The sequence below is a fragment of the Hydra vulgaris genome, chromosome 08 (assembly GCF_038396675.1).
Source record: "Hydra vulgaris chromosome 08, alternate assembly HydraT2T_AEP".
In the NCBI taxonomy this organism is placed as follows: domain Eukaryota; kingdom Metazoa; phylum Cnidaria; class Hydrozoa; order Anthoathecata; family Hydridae; genus Hydra; species Hydra vulgaris.
In genome coordinates, this window is record NC_088927.1 from 38,002,688 (window position 1) to 38,021,652 (window position 18,965).

Sequence of the window (18,965 nt, forward strand, 5' to 3'; positions counted from 1 at the left end):
GTAAGTTATTAGATTCAAGATGAGAGATTAAGTGTTTGTTAATTAAAGGTTCAAAAACCTTGCTTATGATAGGAAGAAGACTAATGGGACGGCAGTCAGACGAATCAGATCACTATACAGAATTTTTGAAGATAGGGATAACAGATGCCACTTTCCAGCAGGCTGGAAAACAAGACTCTGATAAGCATGTGTTAAATAGTTTTAAAAGTATAGATGACAGCTCCGCAGAACACTTCTGCAAGACTAATAAAGGTATGTTTTCCAGGTCATAAGCTATAGAAGAGTCAAAGCAGGAAATCACTTTAGATACAGAAGCTGGAGTGATACAAATGTCAAGCAATGGAATCAACCTGTTTGACGGCTAAATCAGGTAGAAAGCAACTAGTGGAATCAAAAGATGACATTGATGAAAAGTTCTTAGCGAACAATTCAGCTTTGTCTTTAGGTAAGGTGACAAAATCTGAACCATACAGGAGAGGTGGTAAACAGATTTGCCCTTATTATAAATACTGTTAAGTATTATCGAGAAGTCACAAGAGCCTAATTTTGTGATGAAATACGAGATTTCATGACCTGAGAATAGCGGGTTTTGGCATTAGACAAAACCTGTTTACAATGGTTTCTAGCAGTAATAAACAAAGGTCTGCTTTCTGGAGAATTGTTTTGCTGATAGATATGGAAGTAACGGTTTCAATTGGTAATTTCAGCAGCACAATGTAAGGAAAACCATGGAGAAGAGTAAGGGCTTGACCTGGAATTGTCCAGAGGGAATAAAAAATTCCATGCCAGCCTGAATCCGCAAAGTTATGTAAAAAGCACATTTGTCGACAGGATGGCGAAAGATTTCTACCCAAGGGTCATCGCGAAGAAAATCACGGAAAGAATCCCAGTCAGCTTTACTGTAGTTGTAAGAGGTATGATAATAGGGGGATTCAGATGATGGAGAGGAGTGAGATTTATAAGATTTTTAGATAGATCAAACTGTGATCAGAAGCACCTAAGGGTGAATGTGGAGAAACTGAAAACTGACTAGGATCAGAAACAACACATAAGTCGAGTAGAGAAAGTAAATGATTCCGGTTGTCTGGAAAGAGTTGGAAAGTTGACTATTTGAGTTAGGGATTGAGAAAGGCAAAAGTTGTGGGCTTTAATGCCTGCAGAATCACTGACACTAGAGCCAAGCCATTCAATGTGGTGAGCATTTAAGTCACCAACAACAACAATATTAGCTGATGGATAAAGAGAGAGGGCTTGGTCAATATGATCAGAAATAACATCAAAAAAAGTACAGTCTTGAGATGATGGAGAACAATATAGAACAAAGAGAAAGACGATAGAGTGAAGTGGTGCTATACAAAAGCACATAAAAGAACAGTCTGTGGATTCAAACCTAGTTTCCCAACAAATAGATGAATTCTTACAAATGTAAATGCCCATACCAAGCATGTGACTATTGGAGTCTTTACAAATTAAAGGAAGATAACCATCAACACTAAAATCACAAGATTAAACAGTTGAACTCAAATTAGTCTCACAAAGAGCAAGCAGGTCTGGTGAACTTTACAAGAGATAAGAACCAACAGAAGAAAAGTTGCTTCAAAGACCACGAATATTAGTGAATGATAGGTTTAGAGAACTTGGTGATGATGATGGTTTTTTGTGTTTTATAGTTTTTGGTACTTTATTCATTTTTAAATTTGTTAAAGAACTTGACTCAAAGCATAGATAGTACTCAGTACACTGTTCAATAGCCCAAGCAATTGCCTCATTACTATTAATAAACCCTAAGCCATAGCAAAGGGCTCCAAATGTGGCCTTGACAATGCAAACCAAAAGTACAAACAGGGACACCATCTATGTGCAACATGGCACTGTTAATACTTTGATACTTTACAGCTTATGATGGAATCAGCCCTCTCTGAGAGCTACCACAGAGTTTAATAAACCTGACTACCAGCTGGCCTCAGAACCATAAAACTGAGTTTTAGAGCTGTACTCTCATTAGGAGATAATAAAATGAGTTGCCTAGTCATAAAAACAGAGACAAGCAAAACCCGTGCATTGAGTCAAGAAGATCCAGCATTTAATATCCTAAACTGGAAACAATGTATTAAAAATACATCTGTGCTAGCTTAATAAATGGAGAAGACGTGTGAGGCTGGTCAACAGATAGAATCTGTTTACCCCATAAGTCTTTGGCTAAGAGGTCTTCTACAAGACAGTAGCTGGATGCATTTAACATCTGCCCAAGATGAGTATTTTTATTGAGACACCATCTCTAGCCTTTACTCAACCAAGAGCCTTAAGGCAGGGGGTGTTTTAAATCAAAGTTGGCACCTCCTAGCCTTAGCTTAAAAAGGCGTATCCTATAAGGCAGCAGGATATGAAGCAGATTGTACTGGGGTACATGTTACCAGTAGCAGGATAACCTGACCTGAGAAACATATATAAACTCTCTCTCTCTCACTATATATATATATATATATATATATATATATATATATATATATATATATATATATATATATATATATATACATACATACATACATACATACATACATATATATATATATATATATATATATATATATATATCAGTAGTGATCTGACAAACAAATATATATATACATATATATATCTGACCTGACAAGCAAATACATATATATATATATATATATATATATATTTATATATATATATATATATATATATATATATATATATATTTATATATATATATATATATATATATATATATATATATATATATATATATATATATATATATATATATATATAAGTAGTGTACACTCGTGGTAGCCTGATGGCAAAAGACACCCAAATCTTACAAAAGGCTATTGGAAATAATGTTGACACAATTGAGTTATCCAGTCGGGTGACTCAATTGCATCAAAACTAGTTTAATTTAATTTGGTTCAATTATTAACTCATTACTTAAAATTACTCATTATTTAAATTGATTTTTTTCGTGAAGTTTACATTTCTACATTTAGTAACGCTTTTACCGCTAAAGGTAAATTTGTTCTTTTGTTTTTGTAAGACTATTTCTTTTTATCAACAAAATAGCTTTTAATAATTACTTTTTAATCTAATGTAACAATAAAGCAACATTTCTAAAGTCTGATTGTTGAAGCTTATTTTCCTTGTTTTCTATTAAATTACGTCATTCTGCTTAAATTAGAACGCCATTTTTTGTTTTTTATAAAGAACGAATGAAAGTTTTTAAGTCATAACTGCTAATAATTAGCAAACATTTAAAAAAAATTAAATTATAAAATTTTTTTATGTTAAAACATTTATTTATCAAACACTTTTAATTGTATAATAAACTTTTTCTATTTAATTTTGTTAAAACGTTTGTTGAAAACGTTTTGTTTAAATAATATAATAAAAATTTTAATATACAAATAAAGTTTTGTTATGAGCTCTATTATAGTAAACATCAAATTGCTATACTATTAAAAATAATTTAAATTTCATGATACATTTTTATTTTAAAGAATAACTTCAAAAAAACTTTGATTGAAAGCTATTTTATCTTGGCATTATTGTTCATTTAAAGTTTAATTACACTAAAACTTTTTTTCTCTCTTTAAAATAGCAAGCGTGCAATAAAAATATGAAGATGTTTAAAATGCTACTTCAAATGTTTTTGAAATTTTTTTTTTAAAAGTGGTTTAAGACTCATTCATTAAGTTTAATTGCATAAAACATGACGTAAATAAAAATACCAAGACATTTTTAATGCCACTTTATTAATGCATCAACAGTTTTCTTACAATAAATATAACGTATTATAACCATTGAAGTTTAAAAAATAATCGTTAATAAAAATAATCTTTTTTATAATTTTATATTCATCAAATATGAAAATATAATTTTATTCCAAGTGAAAGCACACTCTTTAAAAAACTTGTTTAAGACATAAATAAAACTTATTTTTTTATATTTATATTTTATATTAATATTATTTTTTATATTTTTTACATCCAGAGAATTTATTTGAAAATTTAGACCTTTATTATTGACATGTTTTAAGTTTGTTTTGGGAGGTTTGAATAGTGTCAAATTGTAATCATCACCAACTATTAGATCATCTTCTTTTTTGTCTACACAACAATCCTGCATTGAGAGGAAAGACATGGTAACATATGTCTGTTGACTTCAACTTCAGCCATTAAACAATTATGCAAAGGCACTATATTTCCTAGGCAATGATTGATTGTGAGCAACCAGTATCTACAAGCGCTGTAGCTTTTCTTCCATTTATTATTAAGTAGATAATATGTAGTATTGTTTCAGGGTGAGTTCTTGTAAAATTATCTAATGCGAACTTGTCTTATTTAAGTTTTCCTGGTTTAGTTGAAATTTGTAGCAGTCTATCTCAGCATGAACATTTCTTACATAAAGAAGTACATTCATGAGCAAAGTGAGTCAATGATTCACAGTTGTAACCTTGTTTTTTTTTTTTGTATATGACTTATTATTTCATTCGCATTTGCCCAGAAACTTGCATTTACTTCTTCCTTAACAGATAAACATGCAAATAAAATCTAGTTTGTAACAATGCAACATCAAATCTAGTTTGTGCAACCCGGGACGCAGTCTTAGCACAGTGGTCAAAGCTAAATGCACTTTCTCCCAAAAGAATGTTATGCAGAATAGCATTACCATTAATTCCTATAATGAATTGGTCTCAAAGTCGGCTGTCTCTTTCTAAAGACAAGAACTTGCAATCTTGAGCTGCCAGAACCACTCCTTGCACAAATATTTTTATAGACTCTTCATTGCCATAACAAGTTTCCCAAATTCATATCGTGAAAATAATGATGATTTTTTTATTTCTAGCATTTCTAATTTCATCACAAATTCTTTTTACAAGATGTCCTCTGAAACTTGTAACTGGAACTTAAAAAAAAGCTACATTGTTAATAGGTAAAAATTGCATCATTAGCATTTTTAAAGGACTGCGTTGCAATTAAATTTAATTTTTAACAACATAAAAAATTATTTAAACTAATATAACAAAATTTTCTATATAGTTTATTTCTTAAAACAATCTTATTCTTAACATAATCTTTTGTTTCTTTATCATGACTTATTATTATTATTGTTTTTTTTTTTTTATGTATTTAGTATACTTTTAATAAAGATTATAAACAATTTATAGATAGATTTAAGTTACCAATAAGATATTCTTTATGTTCATAAATAACTTACCTCTAAAGAACTTTACACAATATTAAAAGAATATTGTGTAAAGAATATTGAATTAATAAGTTACAAAATATTATTAACACATTTGTGAAAAAATTCTCTTGAGCAAAATCACTTCTCCATTTTTTAAATAGTAAAAAAAGTTTTTTACTTGCTTTCACATATTTAAATTTATGATGAAGAGATTCATGTTTTACGTATGATTAAATAGTTAACAGATGATAAGAAAAAAATTTCTATTTTACATTTCTTTAAAAGTATATTTTAAATTCATTTTAATTTTACATTCAATTTACATTTCGCAACTGTTTAACATTCTTTCAAAAATTTTAAAATCATACTTAATTTTAAGTCTTTTAAAAATATATATAAAATAATAAGTTTCTGTTACAAAAAAATTCAGATGTGGTTAAATGCTCTTTTTTTACAACTTATTATTTTCTGAATAAACATCACATAAACGATTTCAAAAGATAATTTAAATATTCCTATGTAAAGTTTTTACTTAACGTAAAACTGCTGAACGCATATGCAAATTGCCACTTTGTACATAAAATGCAAGCTGCATAATGCTTCTTAACAAGGCCAATATATATATATATATATATATATATATATATATATATATATATATATATATATATATATATATATATATATATATATATATATATATACATACATATATATATATATATATATATATATATATATATATATATATATATATATATATATATATATATATATATATATATATATATATATATATATATATATATATATATATTAACGTTATAAAAACCACTTATGTTTGAATGATGATTATGTAACAAAGTTTGCATAAAAATTATGTTTGATAATTGCTCTACTAATATTACATTAAATGTAATATTTAATATTACATTTAATGTAATAAATTAAGAAAAACAAAGAAAATTTTATTTTAATTATTCTAACTTTTCCATCAAAAAATGTTCAGCAAAAGAAGAAAAAAAAGATGTCATACAATGCTTAAAAAAAGAATCTATAAAAGGAACATATTAAAAAAACTTTTATTTATCATCTTGCAATGGCAAGAATATTTGTTTAGACAATTTCTCATAACAAACAATAAAAATAATTACCAAATTAAAAAAAAATAATTAAAAAACGTAACAAAAAATTATTAGCTAAAAAACAGTACATATTAAACTTTATATAACTTTATATAACTTTTATTTTTTTAAACAGTACATATTAAACTTTATATAACTTTATATAACTTTTATAATTTATATAATTATAACATATTAAACTTTATATAACTTTTGGTATTTTAATTTTTTGTTAGTTTGTTTTGTTTTAATGATTGATTTTATTTAAAAAATTATTAAATATTATTACAAACTTTAAATGACATCTTATAAAGAGTTAATTTTTTTATAATTAAAAAAAAAACTTCTTTTATGGATATAACTCTATTATTAATTTTTTTGCTTGAATTTACGCTTGAAGCAATATAACTCTTGCAATGTCTTCATTTATACTTATAAGTTTTATTTTGAGAAAAATAATATTTAAAAAAATAATATTTTATAATAGTTACATCAACTTTATATAATTAACAGATTGTGCGACATTATTATTATTGAAAACAGAAATTATAATTATAATCCTTATAATTTAGAAAGAATTTTGAATTCTAAGTTTTTCTACAAAAATAATTAAATTCCTTGTAAACATGGTATAAGCACTGCAAGTTATAAGCATTACATCAAAGATGTTCATAAAGCGTACTTTTAACGTTTTTGTCATAAAACAAGCGAAAGTGCAACAGTAAAAATTTTTAATAAATGGAACTTGGAAACTTACTAAAGTAATTAACTTGAGTATTTTTTTGCAACAAGTAATATTTTTTGTTTGTTGATAACTTTATAAAAGTAAAAAATCAAAATTATTTGCAAAGCTGCTATTTAAAAAAATAATGAAAAAAAAAATTAACATATTTTAATTCATTTATGCAAATGCCAAGAAAAGAAAGAAATTAATTTAAGTTAAATGATAATAAAAAATGTAATATTGAATTTAATTATTTAATATTAAAAACAAACAAAAAATTGAAACAAAATAGGCATTTCACAATATGTACATTTAGAAAACAACACTTCTAGATTTGTTTTTCTTAATTAGTAAAATAAAGTTGTTTTGCGGTAATTTATTTATTGCGGTAGTTAAAAAAGTTAATGTCTCTAAATAAAAAAATAAAAAAACGATAATTTGATGACGTCAAAACCAAGATAAGCTAATGTGCCATTTTTTATTTAAAAAAAGGCCTGATATGTGTGTGTGTGTGTGTGTGTGTGTGTGTGTGTGTGTGTGTGTGTGTGTGTGTGTGTGTGTGTGTGTGTGTGTGTGTGTGTGTGTGTGTGTGTGTGTCTATATATATATATATATATATATATATATTTATATATATATATATATATATATGTATATATATATATATATATATATATATATATATATATATAATATATATATATATATATATATATATATATATATATATATATATATATATATATATATATACAGCGTGGAAAATAAGAAATCAAATGCGAGCGGTCAATTCGACCGGCTAACTCATTTGACAGTCAATAGTTTTTTTTGGGTGGTCATAATTTCTATTTTTTTCTTTGCTTAAATTTCTAAATTTTTTTCTTTATCTAAATCTTAAAAATAGTTCTTCTTGAATAAACTTTATAAATACAAAAATAAGTTAATGCTTGAAGGGTAACAAATTCATATTATTTTAATAAAAAGAATTTTAAATAAAATCTTTTTTTTTAAAGTGCAAACTAAAATCAAAGCTTTTTTTTTAAAGTGCAAACAGGCAATTGATAATTTTTAATTTTCTTAAAAATAATTCATTTAATTGCAATGACTTCGCAAATGGTGAAAAAAGCTACAAAGTAAAAAACGTGAATATGAAAAACATTATCTTCTTCAAAAAAAAAACTATTAAACCATTAACAAAAATTTACTACCGGGGAAAATGCAGTTTTTCTTAGCTTCCTGAAAGTTTTCATAGATGGACTTCTGCCTTTTTAACATTCACCAATTCAATCATAATCAGCTTTTAAAAATTCACAAACACTTAACAAGAATTCAAAAAGTTATTGAGAGTTTGTATTGAAAACTGAATAACTTGTATTGTTGTTGTTATACATTTTTGAGTTCTTTGTCTGCATTTCGATTCCAGAATCCTTAGTTTTAATTTATTCAATATATGTGGGACGGTTTTAATTTATTCAATATAAGCAAAATGGTATTTATTTATATTTTCAACAAAACTTAAGAGAAAATAAATAAAAAGATTTAGAGAAAAATAAAACAAATTGACTATGAAATACATATGAAAGAAAAATGTTCATAGTTAAATACATAATCTATTATATATGATGATATTATTGTTAAAACAATATATAAAATTTTTTTATTAAAGTAGTAATAAAATAAGAACTTTAACCATTTAGGAAAAATAGATTTTTACGATTGGTAAAATGGAATTAATTTAAATAAGTGGAGCAATAAAACTTAATAAATATAGTCACGTTTTTTTTTTTTTGTTGAACATTTGTCAATGAAGCGAATTAATATGCACAGAGTTGTTAATGCAGAAAAACTACTATTTTCTATTAATATAGTATAAAAATTAGATAAAAACTTTAACAATGATAAATTTAATATATACTCAAATATATTTTAAGTAGTAGAATTAATAACATAAAATTATTAAATTTATAAATCATAAAATTAACGGAACATTTTAAAAACAAATATCAAAAACCAGGAAAAAAGGATTAAAGAAAAAGTTTGCTCCTTTTTGCTTTCACACCTTTCGCTTTAACGACCCGCTAGCAATTAAAGTAGCAAATTTATTTAGCTGTTATGCAGCTTATCTGAATTTTTATATAACTCTTGATGATTGAGAACAATCTAATCACCCTGCTACTGATAACATGTAATCAAATAGCAATTAACAGTACAGCCAGTCACATGTCATTTTTTCTGGCAAAAACTAGAAAGAAGTTTGACATCTGACTTAAATTACACCCCTGCTTTAGTGTAGTAAGCAAATGGAGTTGAAATTTGACTGTGGACGAGGCAGGGTTTGATAAAATATAGCCAGGGCCGAGTTTGTGACCAGGACTGCATAAACATTTATACATTCTAAACTATATTTTTAAATTCAGAATTCATGTTATACTTTGTGTATATATGCATATATAAACATCATATGATCAACAAGATCATAATAACCATGATTGCCATCATCATCATCAGGCCTTACTCTTCCTCATTTATGCTGTTTCTCTGATATAAACAACCTATCTAGATTGTTCTATCTAGAAGGAAAGAAAATCTATCTAGAAGGAAAGAAAATGCCTAAAGCATTTTCTTTCCTTAACTAAAGCTCATTCATACAATATGTAAGGCACTCTCTCTTTAAGTTTTCTTACTTCTATCTTTACCATTTATTCCTCAATCTCTCTCTATATGCTGATATCTAAATCACTTTATTCTTCTCTAACAAATGTTCGATACAAGGTTTTTTTCTAATTTGTCTTTATAACTCTTAACCATCTTTATGTTTTCCTTTTATATAGAATCTAGAACTTTTTAACTCTTCAGTTAACAATTCCTAGCTTTTAATCCTTATCCTCTATTTTGAAGTAACTCATATCTTAATAACCTTGTTGGAAGTAAATAAGTGTTTAAAATATATAAACATATACCAGTATTTAACAAATAGTAAATGTAAATATAAAATTATAATATATAAAGTATTATAAATTTTTTTAGCCCTGGCTATCAACCCCTGCTAAATTATAATTTTGCAAGAACCGGGTTTACAAAAAGTCTTATTTTTAGCCAGGGCTAGGGCTCCGATCAATTCATAAATTAGTGCTCTTAATAAAATGAAGGGTAGAGATGTTTCAATAAAAATATTCATCTTCAGATGTAAACTGTTTCCAGCTACTTTACGGGTAAGCAGAAAGTTTCTGTCAACCAGCCTTGCATTCCTTTTTCATTTAATAGATTAGCATTAATGTAAACTTGTGTAGGATGATGAATCTTTTTAGCACTACTAAAAGGGATTTTCACCATGGGTATGCAACTTATTATGTTATCACCTGTTGTAAACCCGCAATAAAATACAACATTAAATATTAGGTTTTAATCAAATATATTAAGTCACTACAATAATGATGTTAATATAAATAAAATGCAATGATAGAATTAATGGTAGAATATAATTAATATATATGGTTCACTGAAGCATCAAGTCTTAAACGATGGGAAATGAGGTACCGGTTTTAGAATGTGCTATAAATATAACAGTCTTTTCCTCTTTTGAATTTATCCATTGGAATTATTCCTTTCAATAAGAGAAATGCTGAACTAATAAGTAATGTAGTTGTTTAGGTATTTTGGTCTTTTAATATTTCGATCACTCCTAAAAATGTATTGCTCTGTGTATCTATGGTACTAGGGCTTTGAGTATCAAAGTGGTCGGGTATACCTACGCTTGGTGCTTCAATATTTGTGATACCATCCATTATCGAGTTTTCAAATATACTAGGTGGGGTTGAAACTATTTCACTGGTTTCTTTTAACACATACTGCTCTCAACTTGACTGATCGCAGTTGTATTAGGGGTAATAGTCATTTAATTTCTACTTTGTTCTCAGGGTTGGACTGCATAACAACTAAACTCAATAATTTCATAACTACTAAACTCGATGCTGATGAGTCTACCTCCTAAAGTGGAGCAAGGTCTTTCGTTGATACTGTATTAATCTTTTTACTTTGAAATTTGACACATGTAAAATAGAAGATATTGCCTCTACCAGCTAGACTTTGTCAACAAGCGAATCTCCTTTTTGTCTGATCTGCCGTCTGTAAAGCATTGCGGAATCCTGTTCTGTTAAAAAATCTGATGGTAGCTTCTTTAGCATAAAGGGTAATTTCATGTCAAATCAGCAGAAAAAAACAAAAAATATCACCCTATGTTTTAGATTTTGCTAATTTTTTTTATATGTTATAGGATTTATAAAAATTAAGAAAATCTGAAATTTGGAACCTCCAACCCCTTATGGTTCTTGAGATATTCAGGATTCAATTTTCTTATTTATGCTGACTCAGCATTTTTTGCAAAATACTTTTTTGTTGTTAAATAGCAATATTTTATGAATCAAATAAGGTATCATCCAGAAATTTTGTACATAGACAATCCACGTAGCGGATACAAATTTCATTTTGGAAATTTTTTTGACCACTATAATTACATGTAAATTAGAGCATATATTATAAAGGCATATATTTTGGGGTATTTCGACAGTTAAAATAATGATGTCACTTTGATGATTTTTTGAGGCATTGTTATAACTTACAATATAGGTATCAAACATCGCTATTAATAAAAAATATATTACTGCATTTTTCAACCTTTCTAAATGCAGCCTTTTAAGTAAAGCTTATATATATATGCTGAGTCAGCATAAAATTAATTGCTAACTTATTTAAGACAAAGTTAGCTATATCTTAATTTTATGTTGTAAAAAGATATTGTTAAAGTCTTTTTGAGGGCAATAATAAATTTATACTTTATTTATTTCTTTTTTTGTACCTGGGGAGGGCTTATGGTCTAAAGGGGAGGGGAGAATTAAGCATTTTACCAACCCCCTCCCCTTTTTTTTTTGTTAAAACATAAAGACAAGTGACTAGGAGAATTTTGTAGCCAAATCTTAACTAAATTTGAAAAAATAACATAGAAATATAAAAATGATGTGTTAGAAATTTTTCTATAAATCTTTATTATTTTCTTCAATAATTTTTTTTAACTCAGTTTCTGAAATTTTATATATCCGACCATTTGTTGTAGATGGCTGATCAATGGTACATAAAACATGATTTGATGAGACCCAACACATATCTTCCCGTGCGGACCAAAAACTTGGGCTGAGACCATATGGATGCATAAATTGAATTTTATAATCTTCTCTTTGATGTTTTTTGGTTATAATTCCAATCCACCCAAAATTGTCATAACTGCAAGCTATATAATCCATATGATTATAAATAACCTGCTGCACAATCTGCACAAGGTTAAATGTCTGAAAATCAGTTTGTTGACTCATCCTTTTAAAAGAAATTGTACATTTATTAATTGGTATAAAATGGTGGAAGGATCTTGTTCCTGGCAAGGTTCTTTCCATAATAAACCTTGGTTGTAATGATGATAGAACTTCATTTATTTCTGTTTTATAAACCAAAATGAATTGAATGTTTTTTATATTGGTTACACAAAATTCAAATATCTTATCTACATCTAAAATTTGTCCAGTCATAGTCTTTTCTAAACTGACTTGTACATTTAGTCTTTTTACTGTGCCTCAATACCATCACAAGTATATTTAGAGCATCAATATCAAAGTCTCTTTTGTGATGGCAAAGATTAATAAAGTTTTAAAAGTTTTTATACTGTGCTACACATACATCAGTGAAGTAATTAATATTACTAATTTGTAGAATGTTTGATTTAATGTATTTGATAATGAGCTGTTGTATTTTATATACAAAGTATACATCATGCTCAACCTAATCAGAAAGAAAGCAAAATGACTTGGATATCAGTTTACTATTTGATTTGTAGTATATAATAATAGGATGCAGTGTACATTTTGGTTTATTCCAGTGGTAACTTTATACCTCATCCTGATCAATAAATTGAAAGTTCTCTGCAAAGTCACCCAATATTATACACTCATTGTGATTTAAAAACTCTTTACAGTCTTTAAGGTACTTGGCCTGACTTTTAGCTATAAATGAATGAGATGTAAGCTTATCTATTTTATTGCATATAAGGTCAACAACATCTTCAATATTGATTTTTTGATAGATCGGTGTAGTTCTATCAGTACCTTGCCATTGGTTGATTGTTACTTCTTTATCACTGTTGTCAAATTTTCCTGTTAAGTACTCTTTTAAAGCAGAGAGGAGTGAGAGGAGTGAAAAATTATAAATTTATTATTACCCTCAAAAAGACTTTAACAATATCCTTTTTAACATAAAAATAAGATATAGTTAACTTTGTCTTAAATAAGTTAGCAATAAATTTTATGCTGACTCAGCATATATATAAGCTTTACTTAAAAGGCTGCATTTAGAAAAATTGATACATGCAGTAATAAATTTTTATTAATAGCAATGTTTGATACCTATATTGTAAGTTATAACAATGCCTCAAAAAATATTATCAAGGTGACATCGCTATTTTGACCATCAAAATACCCCAATTTTGATGGTCAAAATAGGTATCAAACATCGCTATTAATAAAAAATATATTACTGCATTTTTCAATTTTTCTAAATGCAGCTTTTAAGTAAAGCTTATATATATGCTGAGTCAGCATAAAATTTATTGCTAACTTATTTAAGACAAAGTTAACTATATCTTATTTTTATGTTGAAAAGGATATTGTTAAAGTCTTTTTGAAATATATGCCTTTATTATCTAATTTACATGTAATTATGGTGGTCAAAAAAATTTTCAAAATGAAATTTGTATATGCCATGTGGAAGATTCTCTATGTTGAATGAATGTTTTGTCCAAGCCATTATCCAATAATGCCTAAGTTTTATTTTTATTTATGGTGACATCAATCAATCTATCTGATGAGTTAATTCAGTTAAATGACTGAAGGGAATACTGTACTCTCGTCTATGTCGTCTGTGCATTTCCCTTTAACCATAGCTATCTTAATGTAAGTTTTATTCTCTATTTTTGACAGACGGACGCTTGCTTAGAAACTTTTTTTTAACAATTTGTACAGGTAGAGTTATGTGCTGGGCATTTTGTTTTTAAGTATAACTTACCACCACACCAAAGCAAGAGGTTTTGGTAATTGTTTGATTTTTTGTAGCTGCAAAACTTATAAGTATGGTTGTAGCAATCGTGGTTGTCTTTGTTAAATTGAGAGCATCATCAGCAGCTAGTTTCATAGTTAGGGCTGTTTTGTAAAGTATATCTAGATTCTTTTCTGTAGATTCGAAAAGTCCCTGTCAAATAGAAGGCGAGTAAATGCCTGCAATAAAGGCATCACATATTAACAAATTTCTATGTTGATCGGCAGTAAGGGACTGTGTAGGACACTTTCTGGCAAACTGCTTAAGGTTAGTCATGAAGTTTTTAACTGATTCTCTCTCCTGTTGCTTAAGTGATCGAAGTTTGTGATGCATCATGATCGCCATAGACCGTTTTTGAAATTTGTGGTCAAGAATTGCTATTGCCTCGTTATATGAGGTTGCATCTTGCATTACGGTAAAGGCTTTTACTCCTCGAGTTTACTTTCTTTGAGTATATATACCTTTCTAGATATATTCTTAACATCCTCTTCCAATAAATATAATCCTCCTCGCTCGCTGAATATTTTTGCATCCGTATATATATTTTTAATATAAATCTTATTAAATTGTTGTGAACTTGTAATAAAATACAACATTAAATATTAGGCATCGACCAAATGTATAAAGTCACTACAATAACGATATTAATGGAAATAAAACGCAATGATAGAATTAATGTAGAACACAATTAATATATATCAGGCCTTGTTAATAAGCGTTACGCAGCTCGCATTTTGCCTGCGAAAAGGTGATTTGCCTACACGTTAAGCAGTTTTGCGCAACGCAAAAACTTATATCTTTTAGAATATTGAAATTATTTTTTGATGTCGTTAACGTGACATTTATTTAGAAGAAATAAAGTCGTAACTAAAAGCATTTTAAAAGCAACAAATGTAAAGTTTTAATGACGTTCGTTTAATTTGTGAAAATAAATTATGATCACGAATATGTTACCTGTAACTGATAAATAATAAAAAAAAACTCTTTAGTGTTTAAAAACATTATTAAAAAGAATTCACAAAATAAATAAGAAAAAATTTATTAACAGTTAATAAAATAACTAAAAACCAACTGTATTTATTAAAAAATAAACTGTAATTATTAAAAAATAAACAAATATTATTTTAAGTTTTATGAAAAAAATATTTTTTTTAAACAAAATTTAGTTCATATTTGAAAGAAATAATAAAAATGTTTTTTCAAATAGGAGCTTAGATTTTAGTTTGTAACTTTTGTTATAGTAAGAAAAAAAAACTGTATGATTTTTAACGCGTTAATAAAATAACTTTAATTATAATGCGGTACTTGAAAAGACGCTAGTGACGCAATATAACTTCTAACAATACAAAATATATTTGCTGAGTTGAGTTACTTAGAAAAGCGCTACGCGTTTTCAGTACGCAGCGAAATCTCGTAACAAGGCCTGATATATGGTTTGCTGAAGCCTCAAGTTTTTAACAACGAGAAATGACACCATAGTTTTAGAACATGCTATAAATATAACATCATCTAATAAAGATACAGCTCTAAAACTCAGTTTAATAGTTTTGAAGCTAAGTTGAAGTAAGGTTTCCCAAACTTTGTGGTAAATGTCAGAAAAGCAAATTCAATAAAATTTAATATTTCTCTTTGTTCTTTATCATTATCCTTTTACTCAAGATTACGCATATTTTAATCTTATTCCTAATCAAATTGATTAAGCCTTTTCTAGTAATCTATCTGCCGGTATTTTTGTTATTGGTGACTTAAATGTTTTAGATCTCAAATTTTTGAGATTTAATTGTAAAACAATATTATTATAATAACAATACAAAATAACAAATAATAAAAGTAAATTTATAAACTATAATATTATACTTTATAAGTTTATAACTTTTAAAAATTTTTTTATTTTTATTCTGATTCACTCAAGCAGGCACTACTAAGTTACTGGAAAAAAAGAATACAGTTATACAGTTGACAGAAGACTTGAAAAGTTGTAGGTTGTATGAGTTAGGAAAACATGAAGATGGGAAAAAGTTCCAAAGGGTTGAGGTAAAAAACTAAAATAAAAGTTTTCAGAGCATGAAGAGACAGACACAATAAAAGATACAATCGAGTTGTATAATAAATTATACATGCTTGCCTTTTTTTTAGTTTCTACAAGATATGAATCCAATTAACTGCCACTGCTATCTTGCCACTACATTGTTACATAAACACAAATTAATGTTTAATTGACTAGATTTGAGATTGGTTTGCGGTCTTTCAATTTGTTATTGTGATTGATATTTACTACAGTGTCTTGACGAAAGTTGATATTTTTATTATCTTAAACATATTCCAAAATAATTACCAACACATATGTGGTTTCTCTGTGCATTTAAAGAAAAGCAGTAAAGTCAATAAATAATAATTAAAATTATAAAAGCTATAATAAATATATTATCATGCTCGCAAAGAGCAAACATGATAATATTTGTAGAAATGAGAAAGAGATGATGATATGTTAATGTTTTGTAGGATACTAAAAACAAATATATTATTAAAATTTATGACTTAAAAACAAATGTAATTACCTAAATAAATATCTCCAAATGATCCACTGCCAATCTTTCTACCCAAGCGATATCGATTACCAACTCTTAACTCCATTTTATATTATTTATCTAAGCATAAGCAATTAATAGGGCAATTACAATAAGAGAAGCTGTTTGCCTAATATCTGCTTCAGTTGTATTTTCAATTGTGTTTGATAGCCAGATATAAAATATGATAAAATGAAAGCATTAAAGTATTGAAATATATTTATTGTTATTCTGAGTTTTATTAAATTAAAATCATAACTTAAATGCCATACATAGACTAATATTATGTATACTACAAATACATTTACACACACACACACACACACACACACACACACACACACACACACACACACACACACACACACACACACACACACATATATATATGTGTATGTATGTATTCATTCTGTATTTATTTATCTTTATGTATGTTATATTTATTACATATATCACATTTACATGTATTTGTATTATACATAATACTATAGATAAAACACTTTTGTTTATGTACATTAATATTGGTATATTTCATAACCACATACATAATAGTGCAATAAAAAAAATATTTATAAGTGCGTTGTTTCAGTGATTTGTTTAAGTTTTATAATATTAGATAAGTATATCATTTATAATATTAGATAAGTTTATCATTTATCAAGCCATAAAACTTTTTGTATTTTCACTTAAAAAATAATTAAATATTTTATGAACAAAAGTCTTTTTTCCCCACAGCGGGGATTCAGATTTTAATTTTATCAAATATAGTCAAGTTGAATTAAATGTCTCAAATAATCATTATTTCTTTGTTTTAAACATGTTACTGCATAAAACATTTTTTTTTATAAAGAAATCACAGTCTATAAATTTGAGTCAAGAAAAAATGTACTTATAAAATTATAAATATTACAGCACTTTTAAAATTCCAAAACACCTTATATGATATTTAATTAAAAAAAACAAATTGTTATAATCTATTTATGTGTATTGAATGAAAGTTATTTTAAATATTAACAACAACAAAAACAACAACAACAACAACAACAATTAAATTTAGTTAATAATAAACAATTTTAACAATAATCATCTTAAATAATGTTAATCATAATAATAACAAAAAATCCTGATCAAGAAACTTTTTCAATATTGTTTAATTTAATAATTTGATATAAATACTACATATTTGCAAATTTAATAATTTGTTATAAATACTGCATGTTTGCAATTATCAAACGAAAAAATGATCAAAAAAGTTATGACAATTAAAAATAATAGAAATGATGAACTTTATTAAATAAATATATTTTCAAAATATCTTTTCAAATATTTTTTGGTATTATTTATAATTTTTTTATTTATACTTATTGCGTTAAGTTTGTCTAATTTATTTTAAAGATTAAATAAAAATATTAGGAATTTGAACTTTTTCTTAAAAGTTATATTTAGTTTAAAAATTATATTTAAAACAACAATACTTATAAAAAAAAATTAAAGATAATAATAATAAAAAAAACACATCGAAAAAATTATGATTCTTACAACTAACTAAAAAATCAAATAAAAATAATAAATAAAATAAAAACTAATTAAAACAATGGATAATATTTTATCAAATATTTGATGAAAAAATTTTAAGCCAATACACATATAAGTTTACATAAATATAGGGAAAAAAGCTTTACAAATTTAACACAAACAGTGAAAATAATTGCAAACTTTAAATTTCACATTGTTTGTGGCAAAATTGTATTGCTTTAATCAAATCTTGATACTGTTTGATTAGTTCTTTAAAAAATAACTAATCCATAAAATAAATGTATTCATTCGCAAAATAAAAAACTCTTAATACTTCCAAAAATATAGCTACAGGACATTAGCTCAGCTGTTCTAAAAGACAACGTCAGAAGCACTTTGCTTTAACACTTTGCTAAAACTAATAAACAAACGAAGCTAAATTCACTTTGTTTTGATTTTATTTAATAGTGCCAGTCTACCTATCAATTTCGAAACTTCAAAAATTGAATTCATCGTAGTAGCACCATCGGAGTAGGAGCTTAACTCTATTTTACCCGGCGTTTATGCTTTTAAAAAGCTGACACATTTTTTAAAACCTGGCATTTTAAAACATTTGTCGGATTGTTTTGTTTTTATAATAAATAAAAATTTCGGAACCCGGAAGGTCTCCGTGGAGGCTATGTGAAA

At 26.5% G+C, this 18,965-nt stretch overlaps 1 protein-coding gene across 1 annotated transcript in view; it reads right to left on the minus strand.

Moving 5' to 3' along the window:
- The window catches only part of LOC100212829 (casein kinase I), a 38,075-nt gene extending 19,370 nt beyond the window's left edge, over positions 1–18,705 (minus strand). The window contains exon 1 of the mRNA XM_065803638.1: positions 16,755–18,705. Within this exon, the coding sequence (XP_065659710.1) occupies positions 16,755–16,830 (76 nt within the window). The 5' untranslated portion in view covers positions 16,831–18,705. The remainder of the gene's footprint in view (positions 1–16,754) is intronic.
- Positions 18,706–18,965: the final 260 nt, after the last annotated feature.